The sequence below is a fragment of the Cebidichthys violaceus genome, unplaced genomic scaffold, assembly GCF_023349555.1.
Source record: "Cebidichthys violaceus isolate CVI_PGR_0920_01 unplaced genomic scaffold, fCebVio1.0.p SCAF_12, whole genome shotgun sequence".
Taxonomy (NCBI): domain Eukaryota; kingdom Metazoa; phylum Chordata; class Actinopteri; order Perciformes; family Stichaeidae; genus Cebidichthys; species Cebidichthys violaceus.
The window spans coordinates 13448539-13466166 of record NW_027176285.1 but is presented as its reverse complement, the minus strand read 5'-3'; the positions used below and the strand labels follow the sequence as shown (position 1 = coordinate 13466166).

Here is a 17628-nt window from a genome sequence, read left to right as displayed (position 1 = left end):
GGTTCGCTTTGTTGTGAAATGAACGTCCAGATAACACTTTCTTTTTCTGCTTTTTGCATCTGTTTAATGAAACACACGGTGTTCATTTTTGGTCTGCAGCCCTTTGTATGAAATGTGTATATATATATATATCTATCTATATATATATATATATATAGATAGATAGATAGATAGATAGATAGATCTATCTATCTATCTATCTATCTATCTATCTATCTATAGATAGAGAGAGATGTATTGATATACATTTACATATTTATTTGTGTGTGTGTGTGTATATATACAGAGAGACATTTATTAATAAAATATAATTAATAAAAATGAACTTTTACTATACTTAGACACAGGGCTTTTTTCTCGTTGTAGTATTGCTGCTTTTACTTCAGTACACTGAGTACTTCTTCCAGCGCTGCCTGGCATCAGTACTGGTGATTAGATTACTTTAGACTTGTTTGCATTCATTTGTTGATGGATCTTCATGACCCGACTGTATGTTCAGACCTGCTGACAAACTCTCCGCTCCCTGAACAAATACACATTCAGACCAACAGGAACTGTATCCGAGGCATTTATTTCAAGACTGCGATACAAACATCTGTGATCTGAATGTAAACAAACCACCACTGTTGAAAGCACAAGCTCTTTCTCTTCTATTGATCCTGAAATGATTGACAGCTCTTCAGATACACGTTTCTATGGAAAAGGACAAGACAAACTTTTTAAAAAACTATGATCAGCTGAGAAGCTCCTAAATAAAACTATAATTTACATGGTTAAAAAACATTTACAATTAAAAACAAAACTATCAAACGCTTCACCAAGCAAACTTCTACTCACACAAGCAGCTAATTTTCTACACACTGGAACAAGAAGTTGCCTTTAAATGTCATTAAAAGATATTGTCCTAACATCCACATCAGAGTGATTTTTACACATGACATAAATATAATGTATTTGACCTTTTAAGAAATGTTTGGAAAACATTGAAATATGACCTTTGGACCTTAAAAAATAATCCCACTATTGTGAAATACAAAATAAAAGCTCCCAGATAAATACTGCATAGATGCCTAAAAGTTCTCTTCACCAACACGCTGGCTCTGTTCGCCCTCCTGCACAACATTGTGTTTGGAAAAAGTCATAAAATAGTCCTGAGTGGAACGAGGAAAGAAGCTATTATTGCACAGTTTAAAGTTAAAGTTCAATCTGTTTTAAGAAAGCTTTCTGCATCAGCTGTCCGGCAACCAATCTATTACCAAAACGTAATCTCTGCTGATCTTCAGTGATAAACCGACATCTCTAATAAAAAAAAGAAAAGCTTCTGTCCGGAGGGACAAAAGTCTTCTTTCAAGTCTCTTCAAGTAGCTTCCGAAGGCTTCTTTGAATCTAGGAGGACAAAAATGATCAAACTCATATTAACTGTGAACTACTGCAGATATATCCATAGACGTCTTCAAAGGAAGGTTGAACATTTTGGGAAATGTACTCATTTGCTTTCTTGCTGAGGGTTCAATACCATTCTGTGCGTTGAATATGAAGCTGCAGCCAGCACATGGTTAGCTTAGCTTAGCACAAAGACTGGAAACAGGGGGAAACAGCTAGCCGGGCGGTGACTGCATACTCGCACCTTTAAAGCTCGCAGATAAACATGTTATGTCTTGTTTGTTTAACCCTTAAATGTGATCCGGGACTATGTCACACCCCGTCTAATTCCTGCTAGGACAGGATAGGAGTGCTAAACCTAAAGGTAAGTGCAAAACTGAACTCCCACAGAGGGCAAGATTTATGGTTTTACTGCCTAACTTTATTTGATATGTAGATACTTAAAACAAGTTAAAACCACATGGAGCGTGCATCAATGGTTGCATGAATGGCTTTTCCCGCAAATCATACGGTTGAAAGCTGCACACACAAAAGCAGCGACACAGATGGAAGACGTCGAATGAATTTAACAATAAAATCTTTTTTTATTTCTGTCGCTCATATGTTTGTGTTTGCTGGGTCGTCTCTAACAGTGTGAACAAAACTCTGTTTAAACAGATGCAGGCTCTGTAGCGGCTTGATAACAAGCTCATGGATCAATGACTCTCTCTCTCTTTGTATCTTTCAACAGAGCCATGCTAGCTGTTTCCAGTCTTTATGCTAAGCTAAGCTAACCAATTCTCAACATTTTGAAATATGATATGAAACAAATTAAAGGAATACTTCACCCACAAAATGATCATTTGTTTGTTAATTACTCATCAAATGTTGCCTTGACTTAGTGAAGAAATCTATGTTTTTATGGGAGAAACAAAAACGTGGTTTAAATATCTAGCATCAGGAATTCAAAGTAACACAGGGTGAGTTATTGATAAGCAAATAGTCATTTTGTGGGTGAGGTATTTCTTTAAACTATTAAACATAACATTAGAGACTTTTCAGTGACCACATTTGCTGTGCACGTGCATGAAAACTGGACAAACCTTTTCTAGCTTGAACAAATTGGAAGACAGCTCTCCATAAATCTCAGCATTCACTTCTTCCTGAGGCCTGTGGCTCACCGTGTTTCTGCAACAACCGACATTTGCACTTAAAAATCGTTAACCCAACGAAATATGAGAAAAGAAATGAAAACAGCACGAGTGCTTTTGTTCATTGTTTGGTGACTCTTGACACCAGCATGACCTCGGTAACACATGAGAATCCGGCTCTTACTCATTACGGATGTGTTGCCCCACGGACACCAAGGAGTTCAAACGATGCTCAAGAGCCACGATCTTGAACGCCATGTAACAGGAGGACAAGACGAGAACGCTAACTCTGTGAAGAGACACGCGGAAACACATTCAGACAACTGCCGACACGCCCAAACAACGATTGTCTTGTCAGGGTCTCGTATTCCACGTAATGAAAGGTTACTCACAAAAACAAATAGATGAGGAGGATGGCTTGTAAGGATATGGGCTGTGAGGATTTGTCTTTGAGCTTCGTGGACCCTACGAGGAAAAGCAAAAAGAAAGAAATATTAATTTTGAGGAAAATAAATAAATGAGGTGCAACATTAAAGGAATATTTGCATTCGAGGAAAAGATTGATCTCATGTCTGTACGGTACATAACGAAACGCCAAGAGACAGTTAGCGTAGCTTAGCATAAAGACTGGAAACCGCTAGCTTGGCTGTGTCTAAATGTAACATAATCTACCTACCAGCACCTCTAAATCTCATTAATTAACACATTGTATCTTGTTTATGTAAATGAGCTACAACGTGTCACTTAAAACCAAAACTTTTCATTTTTACATTTCGTTTTTTTGCGTGAATTAACCCTTAAATGCACAAGTGTTTATCAGCTTTTCATAACATATCATTAACAACAATAAATAATGTATTTTTAGCCATTTATCATCTACAATTATTCGTTCTCATGCTCTTACATCTGTGCGATAAACTTTAAGTTTAGCTTAGCTTAGCATAAAGACTGGAAACAGGGGGAAACAGCTAGCCTGGCTCTGTCTCATTATCTTGTTTGTGACGGTGTAATGACACAATAGACAGATTCAGGCTAGCTGCTTCCTCCTGTTTCTACTCTTTATGCTAAGCTAAGCTAAGCAGCTACTGACTGAAGCTTAGTTTTTACTGTACAGACATGAGAGTGGTGTCAATCTTCTCATCTGACGCTCAGCAGGAACACAAATAAGAGTACTTGCCACACTATTCCTTTACATATACATTGATTACTTGGCTTATAACTGATGTTTCCAATCTGTATTTCTTCTGGGAATCACCCAAACCCAAAGGGGTTAACAAAGCTTCTTTTAACACAAAGATAAGCGGTATCAAACTACCGTTGTTCAGGGCAGCTCCGTGTTTTTGGCTCTGAGTCTGAAGATGAATGTCTGCGTGGACTGAAACCTCTGCGCTCTTCACTGCACTTAGAAACGTGTCCGGGAGGCCGGCGAAGTCTGCTCAAATACACAGAAAAGAACTTGTGACTCTGACTGCCTAAGCAAATATTATTAATAGACTCACCAAACGTCTGTGCAGACACAGAACAAGTGCTTTATGTTTGCTTGTAAGATGGGGGAAAAACAGAAACGCTGACAACAAAAGCTTAAGATGTTGTTCATCATTCGATAGGATCATCACTGTTTTCATGGGGGGAAAAACAGAAACGCTGACAACAAAAGCTTAAGATGTTGTTCATCATTCGATAGGATCATCACTGTTTTCATGCCAACTGTCTTTGCTATAACAAATGAAAGCCTCTGTGGCTCAAATTTCACGTGGCTTCCCTCCAGCTATTTGCAAGCTAAAGACTGTCTGAGCCACAGTGACACCTGACACCCTAAGCACATTTGAAGAGAGGTAAAAAAAAACAACAACAACACAACAAAAGTGAGTACAGCAGATTAAAGTAAGTGCACAGTAGTAGCTTTTTAATAGGATAAAAGTACAAATCGATCACACATACCGGTTATTTTGTCATAATCTGGAGTTTGAGAGCCGGAGCTGCTGCTCTCCATCATCTCCTGACGTCTTTGTTGCACAACTCTGTCGAGGTCGGGGAAGTCTGCAGAAAAGTCCTGCAGTGCACAAACAGGAGAAATACAATATACAATGGGTACCACATACAGAGAAGGTATTGTATAACATGAGAACGAGGTGTTTCTGTAGATTTTTCCTCCCGACTCCCGACTGACCAAAGGAAGCGACGTTGGGCATTTCACCCTGAAGCTGTTTTCGCAGGAGGAAATGACGGTGCTGCTACAAGTCTTATCCACCTGGAAGGACAGAGGACACACATTAGTATGCAGTAATACAAGTGTTTTGCCATTTTTGCAGCAGCAGAACAAGCTATACAAACTACTTCTACTGAATGTTAGTCTAACTCTCTTTTTGGTCTCCACCACCTCCTGAGGGAAATATCTCTTTAGCTGCTAGTCGCTCTGTTCACCAGCTAGTCGCTAACTGTGTCTGTCTGCTGTTTGCCGCTGAGCAAGAAGCCAAGAAATTTTAAGCTTCAAAGTTTATTTTCAGGGTATATGTATCTATGGATAAAGCCAGGCTAGTTGTTTCCCCCTGTTTCCACTCTTTATGCTAAGCTAGCTAGCTCCTGGCGGTAGCTTCATATTTAGCATAGAAACATTGTATCAATTTGATCAAAAAGTATGTCGTATCAATTTTCTTATCCGAAACGCATGAAAACATATAAGCCATTACCACTGCTACTCACTCCGCTCTGACCAACCTCCTCACTGACATTAAATCATGGATGCAACACTTCCTCAAACTCAACTGTGAGAAATCTGACTCAGTTCCAAATCCCTCACTGGAACCAGCCACAACTTCTGCCTCGCCATCGACAACTCCGCTCTGTCTCCCTCCACACACATCCGCAACCTCGGAGTGATGTTTGACAGCAACCTCTCCTTTGAACACCGCGTTAACCAGCTCACCAGAACTGCCTTCTTCCACTTAAAAGACATCGCCCGTCTCCGCCCATCGCTCTCCTCATCTGCTGCTGAAACTCTGACCCACGCCTTCGTCACCTCCAGAATCGACTACTGCATCTTCACGGCACATCATCCGACATCCTAAATAAACTCCAGTACATCCAGAACTCTGCTGCCCGGCCTGCCCACCCACTCCCGCTATCACACCACCCCTGTTCTCCAGAACCTCCACTGGCTCCCCGTTTCCACAACGGATCCAAAACACAAAGTCCTCCTCCTCACTCACAAAGCCCTCCATAACCAAGCCCCCCTCCTACCTCACCGACCTGCTCCACCACCACACTCCATCCCGTCGGCTCCGCTCCTCTGATGCCAAGCTCCGGTCTCTTCCACTCAGGACCGAGCACCGGACACGGGGCGACAGAGCCTTCTCCATAGCTGCCCCCTCCCTCTGGAACTCTCTCCCCAAACACATCCGAGACTGCACCGATCTTTGTATGTTCAAATCACAAAAGCAACACTCACCTTTCAGAACTGATTTTAATGAGTGACCAATGTTGTGCGTTCTATGATTTTAGTGTATAGCTTTTTTATGATGATGTTAATGTTTGTAAAGTGTCTTTGAGCATCTTGTAAAGCGCTCTACAAATAAAATGTATTATTGTTATATTTCCAAAACGTCAAAATATTCCTTAAATATTAGCGTGTTATTGTTTTTTATTTGTGTTTAGACTGTAAAATATCATAAAATAGTGCAAAAAAGCCCATCACAATTTCCTAGAGACCAAAGCGACGTCTTCAAACTGTGAGTTTTGGGCAGCCGACAGTCCAAAATACAAAAATATTCAATTTACTGTGATATGAAACTGAAATTTGGAATGCTGGGACATGCAAATGTTTAATATTTGGGCTTGAATTAGGTTTAATCAACCATCTGACTGATCGTTTCTCTCATCTTGTTTACGCCACAATAATAATAATAACAATGAAAAATCCAAAATAGAAAGCATTGAATTCTATGGGGACCAATAAGATGTTTCTTACCTCCAAATGACCGCAGATGGAATTCAGGAGTTTGTAGGTGGAGTTTCGAGAGAGGAAGGAAACAAACACATGCTGGAAAAACATCATTTTTTAAAATTAGATTCACTTTTTATGTTTATGTTTACGTATGTTTGTGTCAACCATCTTCTTACCTGATCACTTATTGTTTCAATCACGAGGGCGTTTGGCACTAATAACGCAGTTTTAGTTTTTTTGATGAACGTCACAGACACCACTGGGATTGAAATCTGTAATAAAATAAAGAAAAAAAACCGCCACCATGACTTACCAGATCGTTCCCCCATAAAACATGAACTTTATCACAGTGACAGTGTCATACCTTAGTATCTCTGCCAAAGACTTTGGAGTGGAAACAGATCCAGTTATCGGACACGTACATTTTCCCCTGATATAAAATGTCTCTCTGCAGGGCGCAGGTGTAGCCTGTTGACACACAAACAGATATTAGTATCACTCCTTTGCTTCTTCGTGTGAGAAAAGAATCTTAAAAACTCACTTTGTTTGAGGAGCTCATCTTTTCTGACCTCCTTGAATAACTTATGATACTGGGCGTTTGTCTTCGATAACTGAAAACAAACATTTTATCTCGTTAACAAACCGCACAAACGTGTGAAATGCGTCTGATTAGATCGGACGTGTCCGTACGTGACTGTGCTGGACTTTCTTCCTCTCAAACTTTGTTTCACCGTCGCTCGGAGTCATCATTGGAGAGCGCTGCTCCACAGGTTTCAATCTGACAAACATAAGGTGTGTTTGTGTTAAAAGAAAACGTAAACGTCTTTCATTTGGCTTCGCCCGGTGTCAGCGGAGGTTACATCAGAGCTGCTTACACAGCAACAGTCAAATGTGTAAACAGCACTTTGGTCATGCAGGTATACGCAGTAGTGAGGTGGAATTACAGAGCTTGTTATGACAACTTTAGTGAAATCAGTCCAGTTTGAGGTACGATAAGATTTCATTTTAATTCAAATTAATCTTTTATTCTTTAGATGTCTTCAGGGTGCTGCTAAATTACCATTTTAGCCTTTAATCTATCAGTAAAGATGCGTATAAATGAGCATTGTTTTACCATAATGGCCACGTTTATATGTGTGAAACGACACAGTTGATAACAATCCAAAGACAAGACAGTTTAAATTTAGTAAAAATCAAGAAATCTACATTAAGTTGTTTTAGCACATCAACAATATTTAGATTTAGTTGTTTTGAGGGCCACAACTATTCATTTATTTCACGCCTGATAGTAATTCCACTTGTATCTGCTTTTTTTAAAATGAGAAACTACTGTGTACACGTTTTTATTCTTGTACACATGCTCTCAATGACACAACCTGTTTAAATACAAGATGAAATACATAGAAAGTAATTACGTAATCAATTAACTGCTAAAGACCAAAGTGGCATCTTTAAATATCTTATTTTGTCCACCAAACAGTCCAAAACTCTCAGATATTCGATTTAAAGTGATAAAAACAGCAAATACAGCATTACAAAAGCTGACGAATGTTGCTTTAAAAAATGACTCAAACAACAAAGTATTGAATGATATTTCCAGCCACAGTTGTCGTATTAGATTTAATATGCTTAGCAGCCACTCAAGAGGACAACAAACACCGTTCCTCACCTCATGCCGGCTGCCTTCCTCTTGCTCTCCGAGTGGTCAGCCTCTGAGTCCAGACACAGCTGGAGGTCTGCAGGTGACCCTCCGCGCCTCATGTGCCTCCTCCCCCCGCCATGATCCACCTCAGACCTGCGCAAACCACACAGGACACCGTTCCCTCTTTTTTAATGTGCATCAATCCGCTGCACAACACTGTCAAACGTGTTTTAAACACATCAAGTATGCAGGATGTCTGCAAGCATTGCGTTAAAATAGCCAAAGTAGACCCATCTGCTATCATTCATAACATGACAAGTTTTGTATTATCTTCCATGCAAAATTAACCATATCTGATTGTATTCCGTGCCACGTACGCGTCGCGTGCATCTGTTTAAAATGAGCGAGCACAGCCCTTTAATAATTCGAAAAGAAAAGCAGGATGTGAATGCAAATGAACCCAGAATGCACGAGGCCTGGAAAGCAACCCCGGGCCCTTTCCTCTCCATCTTATCCAGACTTACCGAGTCCCTCGGGAGTCTCTGCGGAAAAGTTGGTCCGGTGCGGAGAGCGGGGTCAGAGGTCTGTCCGCCTGCTCGGTCATCAGCACCATGGTGTGTTATATTTCATATCCGACGCGTCTCCCACTTCCATCGGATCCAACACAGAAGCTTCAGGAAGCCTTGGCACGGAAAGTTCTTCTCTTTTTTTTTGGGAAGCTCGACTCTGTGGACCGAGAAGCCCGGCAGAGGAGGAGCCGGGAAAATGGGAGAGAGGGGGGAGGAGAGAACAGCGAGGAACAACATCAGGAAACAAGAGGGAAGAAGACGTTTGCATCGTGTTATAAACATAATATAAACATGATTCCCTGATAATAAAACATAAATAAAACGCTCCACAAGTTTGGGCTCTTGCGTAAAAACAAAGTCCCACAAACTTTAGAGTCGCTGGTTCCAAACTCTCTTATTGTCCTGCTACTGCTTTACAAACATTGAAGTTATACCAGAGTGTATGTGAGGGAGACTTCCAGCAGGGGGCAGCAGAGACCAGGTGAGCTGTACGTCCAGGTGTGCTTTAGGTTTTACCCTCACGTGACCCCGTGGAAAGTAGCAAAATACCAAAAATACAATTTAAAGGCCGGAATTCAAAGTACAGACAGAATGCAACGGTGGACATCTACGAAAGTACTGCACTCAGGTACTATTTAGAGGTATTGTACTTAATTAATTTTCCTCTACTTTAAACTTTTACTCCACTACATTTCAGAGGGAAATATTGTGGTTTTTACTCCACTACATTCATTGTTCTTTTACAGCTTCAGATTACAAAATATAACTAATATATAATGATATATTATTATAGATTAAAGTACCCCAGCAGTATATCAAGTAATTCAAAGGAGCCAAACCGTCACCAGCTGCAGCATCATGTCAATGATTATAATTTGGTAATATGATATATATTATTCTAAAACTACATATTCTGCATGATAAGTACTTTTAATTTAAGTACATTTTGATGCTAATCGTTTTTTACAAAAATGTGAATGCAGGACTTTTACTTAGAAGTATTTTTTTACACTGTGGTATTATTTTTACTCAAAGAAAGAATCTTGAGTTCTTCTTTCACCACTGTACTTGAGGTACTTGTACTTTACTCCATTTCCATTCTTCCATCTACATCTGAGAGGGAAATATTGTTCTTTTTACTCCTCTATATTTATTCGACAGCCATAGCGACTTTTCCGATTAAGTTTTTACATTAAAAAAACAAACATGATAAGATCATAAAATAAAACGTACAGTTGAATAAAAGCTTGCGGTTTCCAGTCTTTTGTTGCTCATAACCTTTTACACAAAAGGGTTACTTTCTTTTTTTGCACAAATAGTTTTTTTGTGCAACATCTACAGCAGATGTTAAACATTAAGCTAAATGATTTTTAAAGCCCAAATAATGGAAGTTTGATTGTAGAATAAATGTCTAAAACATGTCCACCTACATTGTTATTCAGCTGTCGTGAAACACTTGTATGACGTCATAGGTTACTTGTATCTTGTCTGTACTTCCTGTCTTTGACCTCCAGGTGTCGCTGTTGCAGCATTTAATGAAAGCATCAGGGGGTTTTTTGGGAGGAAAAGACTTCATTAATTAAGTATCCAGGAAACAATGGCACAGCTGGCAATGCAAGCTAGCAGCTAGTTAGCTAGAAGCTAGTTAGCCTGCCCATTAATCATGGCTGACAAGGAACACGCAGGGTCAGAAGACTCAGTTATAAACTGCCTGCTTGTGCTGAGAGACATGGAGAGTTTGTTTACCGGCTCACATCTGCAAAGAAATGTGACCAGAGTTGATGTAAAGTGACATAAAAACAACATATTTTTATAATTACTGCAATTCACCGACTATGATTACAGTCAAAACAGTCGTTACTGTTTGAATGAAATATTAATGTCCAACTGATCGCAGTGAACGTCCAAATAAAAGTTGAAATGCACAATAAAGGGAAACAAACGTTCTGCCATTTCCAACAGTATTGATAGAGCCAGAGAAGGTTAGCTTAGCTTAGCATAAAGACTGGAAACGGGGAAACAGCTAGCCTGGCTCTGTCCAAAGGTAAAAACTAAATCTACGTACCAGCACCTCTGATTAACATGTTACTTTAACCATAAACTGAAATGTAAAAATCAGTGGTGGAAGAAGAACTTTACTTTTGATCAAAGTATCAAATACCGCAATTCAAAAGTCATCCATTAAAAATTGTACTTGAGTAAAATTAGAAAAGTACAACATATCAAAAGTAAAGACATATTCATATTATTGTCTAATAAATTATTTGATTATCATAATTTCTAATGCATTAACTACTTAATATACAATCAGGCATTTTAATCTGTATCAATGGTTCATATTTTGTAAGACGGTAACGCTGGTTTTTATTTATTTTACAGATCCCAAATGTTCTTGTTATTTCCAAAATATTTCCTGGAACAATGTATGTAATTTGGTGCTAATTAAAAAAAATATATAATTAAAGTGTAAAATTAGTGCAATTGAAATGAAGGAATTTCAATTAACTCTACGGTAAGTCTTTTTGTCAGTAAAAAATATTAGCAAATGACATGCATAATAAAGATGCCGCCAAACATTTTAATCTGTAAAAACACTATCGGTGTCAAATACATGTAGTATAGTAGTAGTAAATATGAAGTAGCATCAATATAAAATACTGGTGCCAGGCTAGCTGTTTCCCCCTGCTTCCAGTCTTCATGCTAAGCTAAGCTAGCCCTCTCATGACTGTATAGCTTCACATTCAGTTGTTGTATCGCTCTTCTTGTCCAACTCTCTGCAAGAAAAGCAAATATTTCCCAAACTATTCCTCTAAAAGGCTGTTTTTTTCAAATATAAAAGGGTTCTGATTATTAGACTAAATGTGAAAGATGGGACTCTTTCTGCTGCCTTTGCCCTTCGACAAAACATCTCGTCCTGCGGGCAGAGGCCACTTTTTCAGAAAGCCTGTCAGATATTCCGGCAGAGAAAGACAGAGAACAAGGCCGACACAGAGAAAGCAGGCTGCTGCTGTGCGGAGGGAGAGTGCACACACAGGAAAAAAAAGAAGAAAAATTGGTAGTCGTGACGGGGGAAGATTGAAGTCCTGTTAAGTGCTCTGCTTGAAAGCATGTCTGGCCTCATTAGCTGTCAGTTGTAACAATACTGAACTGGCAGTGAAGACAGGTTGGAGTCTAGTGGTCATAAATCACTCCTCGACAGCCGCCTGACAAGCTGGGAACCAGTACACAGGCACGGGCACCCTCTCAGCCTGTCAAGACACCGCACAGGCACACTGTAATCTTACCAAAATCACCGCAACTAAAATTACATATAGAGCCTGGAAAGAGAGAAAGAAAGAAAGAAAAAGGTGCTGTTTTGTCAGAAGGAAATTGCTTCTATTTCACATGTATGTGCACTCATATGTAACCCCTGCATGGCTGTGTCCATTAGCTAAATGAGCAGTTGCTTCTGTAGTGAGGAGGAGGAGGAGGAGGAGGAGGGGGAGGAGGAGGAGGGGGGGGGGGGGGGGGGGGGGGGGGGGGTAAAGAGCAAGGCCAGCAGGTCATTAATCACGGCCCCTGACATGCAGAGCAGGAGGCCAAGGCTCCCCTATGCATACAGCTGCTGGGCCACACTCAATGCACAGGCGATGTGTTGACCCTCACTGAACCCCCCCCCCCCCTCCCCTCTCACACACACACACACACACACACACACACACACACACACACACACACACTCCCAGCGCCTGTGGCTCTCATCTGTCCAACTCCCTCTCCGTTTCTGTCACTCATTTCTGTCAGACACCACCTCCTCTTGACCAACCGCAGCGCTCCCTGTGCAGGTTTTTTTTTAACTTTTCGTCAGTAAATGCAACTTCTTTTTTTTTTTGCCTCACTATAACACGATGGCTCCAACATTTTTGGTCCAGATAATATCTCAAAAAACGATAGGATGGATTGCCGTGGAATCTGGTGCAGACGTTCACGTTCCCCAGAAGATTAATCCTCGTGACTTCTGGTGATCCCCTGACATTTCCTCCAGCTCCACCATGAGGTTGACATTTGTTTTCCAAAGTGAAACGTCTCAACAATTTATTGGATGGATTGCCATGAAATTCGCTTCAGACATTCGTGCCACCCTCAGCAGTACGGCGGCGTAATGCGGCCGTTGTAGGAATAAAAAAAGAAAATAAATTATGGAGCTGGGGAAGGGAGGTAAATGTGCTGAGAAAGAACTCAGGATTCACAAGATTAAAGTTGTGAATTTACAAGAAATCAAATAATTTCTTTATTATATAATTTATTATAATTCATGAGACAAAACTCACGAAAAAAACAAGAATATTCTCTGAGATTTTAGTCACAAATTTACAACAAAAAACTTCTTTAAAGCGGTAAATATAAACGAGATTTACGAGAAAAAATTAAACAGAAAGAACATGAACGATAACGTGTACATGAATCTTTAAGGACCTTTCGCTGCGCTCGGAGGCCGTGCAGCAGAGACGACATCGGAAAAAGCGATCTTTAGGATTTATCTGACAACGTATTTAGACAAAATAATACACAATTTTTTTGTCTTTACAACGGTTATTTGTTTTACACACTCGCCATTTATGTGTATAAAATCTACCAAATAATGATGATTGTATGTGTTGTTATGCAGCTGTAATGCTGTTATTTAAAGAAAATGGAAACACGCTAACCTAACACATGCTAGCATGCTAACACGCTAACCCAACACGGTCAACGTTATTCCGGCTAAGCATCAGCATGTTAGCGATGCCGTTGTTAGCATTTAGCTCAAAGCAGCTAACCTCTGCTAGTGGATCATTTTCATACAGAAACTTTAATCGTCACTCGTTCATGCGGCTAATGTCTAAACCTGACTCATTATCCGGCTGTTTTCCTTCGGTTATATCAGTGACCCGCCTCAGAGAGACCGAGCACAACCAGTAAAGAAACGTCCTGCTCAAAGGCAGGGGGGGTGGAGGTTATTATTCACTATTCCCGCCCACGTTTCCACAGTTCATCCCTCACAAAACAACTCTGCTTCTCTAATCTCTTGGTTGCCACAGCTCTCTTTTTATTTTTTGTACTTTATATATTAAAAAGACTCTGGGTATTGTAGTTAGAGGTGAGGGCCGGGTCGGTTGGTCTGAGTGAGTCCTGGGTGCAGCGTGACAGCTCCAGTGATTAATGATGACAGACTGTGGAGCTGCTCCTTCATCACATGACGAGCCTTTAACCTCTCAATCAGCCTAAACCCCGTGCACAGAAAAAAAAAAAAAAAAGAAGGGAGGAATCTCAGAGACAGTGAAATTGTTTCTTAACATTAAAATCATTAAGTCACAAACTGCAAACATCTGCGCTGATGCTTTGTCTGAATTGTCAGTGAGTTACGGAGAGCAGACGTCTGCCGCCCAGAAATAAACTCCTCCGCTTTCATTTTGTCTTCTCTCCAGTTTTATCACTTCATCCATCATCCGACTATGAGGGATTTTTTTTTCAAGTGGTCCAAAAATAAAAGAGGACACAGATGTCAACGCTACACTGATGTTTCTAAAAAAAACCCAAAAAAAACAGAACACCATAAAGCCATAACCACAGTAAGCCACATTTAGACGGAGCTGCTCACAATATGTTCTTTACTTCATGTTATGCTACTTTGAGAAATATTATTCTTTTTTTTACTTACATGACATTTATTTGACAGTTGTGTAAGTTTGCAGATTCAGATTGACAATACTAAATATTATAATAATGAATTATGATGTTTTATTTCAGATTAAGCAACCCTCATACAGCGGTTCGCATTACATCATACAAACAGTTATTTTGTATTTAATACTTAGTTATTTTTTGTGCGTTTTCGTAAGTCCAGCAAAACGTGTCAATTTCTACACTGTTTTATTGCTACTTTTAGTTAAGTAAAAGTACTTCTTCCACCACTGTTTAAGTACACTTTTACTAAAACTTTTGTACTTTTACTTAAGTAACTTTTTGAATAAACAACTTGTACTTGTAACTGAGTATTTGTACACTGTTATATCCCTACTCTTACTTAAGTAAAAGATCAGAGCACTTCTTCCACCACTGATTAAAAAAAACTTGCATTAATGCTTTTGTACTTTTACTGAAGTAACTTTTTTACTGCAGGGCTTTTACTTGAAACACAATACATTGTAACATCGCTACTTTTACTTAAGTAATAGATCGGAGTACTTCTTCCAGCGCCTCTCGTTCCTCATGTCTGCCGTTTAAAAAAGATGTCGACAGAGGGAGTTTAGTGGTGTACAAGAGGGCAAACGCAATTATGGCTTCTTTGCTAATGTGCATGGCCCCAGCTGGTTTTGATCTGGCTGCGCTCTGAAGGGCTCCGAACTCAGTTGTCAGCTCTCATGCATCACAGACCCGGTGCTTAACGGAAAAACGTGCTTTGGCAGCGACCAGCGGAGGCCTGGAGCCCAGCGGGTGCTGCTGGGTTAGCCACATGCAGAGGAGGGGGGGGGGGGGTGTGTTGGTGGTGGTGTGTGTGTGAGGGGGGGGGGGTGTTGGTGACACCATCCTCTTCCTGCTGCATCTGGAATCCTCACGGTCACATTCCCTCATTCCTTTTGGGTTTTCACCCTCTTCATGAATGTAATTGGCCGGCGTGACCCGGAGCAGACGCCACCCAACGCCACAGACTTGGGAGGTCAGAAGAGAAAGACTCCAAAACACACACACACACACACACACACACACACAGATGGACGGCAACGGAAAGAAAAGAAAAAAGTAAAAAAACAAAAAACTTCTCAAAACCAGAATGGGAAAGAGATGCCTGCATGGAAATAAGCAGACATGATTACTCAAATACAGTCATTAAGGAGGAAATGTTGTTTTTCAGGCTGTCAGGATGATTAATGAGGGACAGAAAATCCACTCAAATGCTGTTGTTTAGTCTAACCAGCAGACCTGATCTCTGCCACTAACGTAGAACAGACAGGATGTGTGTGTGTGTGTGTGTGTGTGTGTGTGTGTGTGTGTGTGTTTCCTTGTTTTACCAGTCCTATGGGGACATACATCTGATTACAAAGCTACATTGTGGGGACTCTACTTTCTTTGGGGGAGACAAAATGGGGAAAAATTGCACGTGTACATAACGTAAATCATTACATACAAGGGTTTAAAATAAGGGATCGGCTGGTAGCTGTTATGGTGAGGGTTAGGGTGAGTCTCCAGGAAATGAACATAAGTCAATGTAATGTCCCCAAAAGTCATGACTGACTGACGTGTGTGTGTGTGTGTGTGTGTGTGTGTGTGCGTGTGCGTGTGCGTGTGCGTGTGTGTGTGTGTGTGTTGAATCACTCAAAACATTTTGAAAGCTTGAAAAGAAAATATACAAAGGAAAGCTGGAGTGGCAAAGTGCTACTAAACAATTATATAGTGTGTGTGACACTGAATCTTACTGTTTACTGTGTGTCATTTATTAATAATGATGATAATAATAATAATAATAATAATAGTATTAATTAACGAGACAAGGATATATTTCCATTCTGAAACCACAACTGACTGTTCACTAAACGCCCTGAAACAGTGATCGTACATTCAGAGCTTAGCTCTCGTATTTAGGCGCAAGAGACCTGTCAAGTTTTTTTTCCACGTTTAATATGCGGCTCTAGTAATAGTCATATTCAGCATTCAAAGAGTTTGTCTTTTAACCAAAAACACAAGATTAAAAGTGAAAAGAAGGGTGGGAATATGGAGGTACAGGGTACCGCCTTTGCCCAGAGTATTATCTAGTATTATAACTCTGTTAAAGCTTGACTATAATATATGAGTATATATATATATATATTATATTGATGCAGGTGGAGTCAACCTTTTTGCAGAAACCAGGTCACATGTTTTTAGAAGTGCTCTGGAAATAGCATGTTGAAGATAAAACACACGTAGTTTGACCAAAATTTGTATGTTTGTATTTGAATACATAAGAAACACCAAAGGGATGCTGAAGAGTGATATAAAAACCTAAAAAAAGAGAAAAAAATAATGGACCTCTGGGTGATATGACAGGTGTGTCACTTGCATTTTGTTGTAGCTATACTTCATTCTTGATCTTGTTGTTGCACCTTGTTGTTAAATCTTTAATTGTAATGTATTTCTGTTGCGGTATTAATTGACAGTTGCCACAGTTGACAGAAAGAGAATTTACAAAAGGATAAATTAACTAACTGAGAATGGACACAACATAAAACAGAAACGGCAACCGTTAGCATATCCCGCTAACTAGCTGACTATGTACAGTCACGTCACCTCCGAGGCCAAGAAACATTTCATTAAATACATTTTGTGGGGTTACAGGTTAGGTTTGCGGCGGCACATTCACTGTGTAGTGTTTCTAGAGTCTGATCCTGAATGCTATCAGACTTTAAGCAAACGTTAGCGGCTCGGTCACGCTCTCTTAATGGATTTGCACGGGGAACCAAAGCCAAACTTATAACCTGAGATCTCTTAATTTGCCAAACATTAGTCCTGGGACATGGAAACATTCTGCTTTATGTAAGCTAACATTAAGTAGCCAATTAAGGACATGTCAAAATGAAGGAGAAAAGGTTACCTCACTTAAAATACCAGGAAAAACAAGCTCTGCACTGCAATACGAGATCAATAATGCTGTTTTTCATTATCAATGTAAACTGTGTGCGTGCTTTGATTGACAGGCGTAGCAACAGTAACTAATAGGGGTCGTGTTCATTTCACCTACATGGCCGATTTATGTTAATAATGAAAAATGTTTCCTGTAAATTGTTTTTAAAATATGCCGTTTTCTTTTGCGGCACCAAGTTCCTTCAAGAATACAGTTTTTGCTGCAATTAGATCACCTGGTCCACAGTGAGCGTGTCAACACCTTCCAGAGAAAATTAGCCCTCTTTGTGAGCTTTTTTTTCCAGTTCGTTTTGTGCCAGAAAAGTCCTTCAGAAACTCCAG

At 39.9% G+C, this 17628-nt stretch overlaps 1 protein-coding gene across 3 annotated transcripts; it reads right to left on the bottom strand.

Annotated features, from left to right (window-relative positions):
- Positions 1-552: 552 nt before the first annotated feature.
- LOC137869259 (GRAM domain-containing protein 2B-like) lies at positions 553-9046 on the bottom strand. Of its 3 annotated transcripts, none has more exons than XM_068706533.1 (15): positions 8623-9046; positions 8126-8251; positions 7147-7234; positions 6998-7067; positions 6821-6924; positions 6633-6728; positions 6481-6552; positions 5763-5927; positions 4684-4764; positions 4455-4566; positions 3829-3945; positions 2906-2978; positions 2698-2802; positions 2466-2550; positions 553-1386 (listed from the first exon to the last, which is right to left on the bottom strand). In XM_068706533.1, the coding sequence occupies exons 1-15, from the start codon at positions 8709-8711 to the stop codon at positions 1348-1350; spliced, it is 1422 nt and encodes a 473-aa protein (XP_068562634.1). In that variant the 5' UTR covers positions 8712-9046; the 3' UTR covers positions 553-1347. The 3 variants fall into 3 exon arrangements, with proteins under 3 accessions (XP_068562634.1, XP_068562633.1, XP_068562635.1); XM_068706532.1 differs by having other exon boundaries at positions 5754-5927; positions 8623-9044; XM_068706534.1 differs by lacking the exon at positions 5763-5927.
- Positions 9047-17628: the final 8582 nt, after the last annotated feature.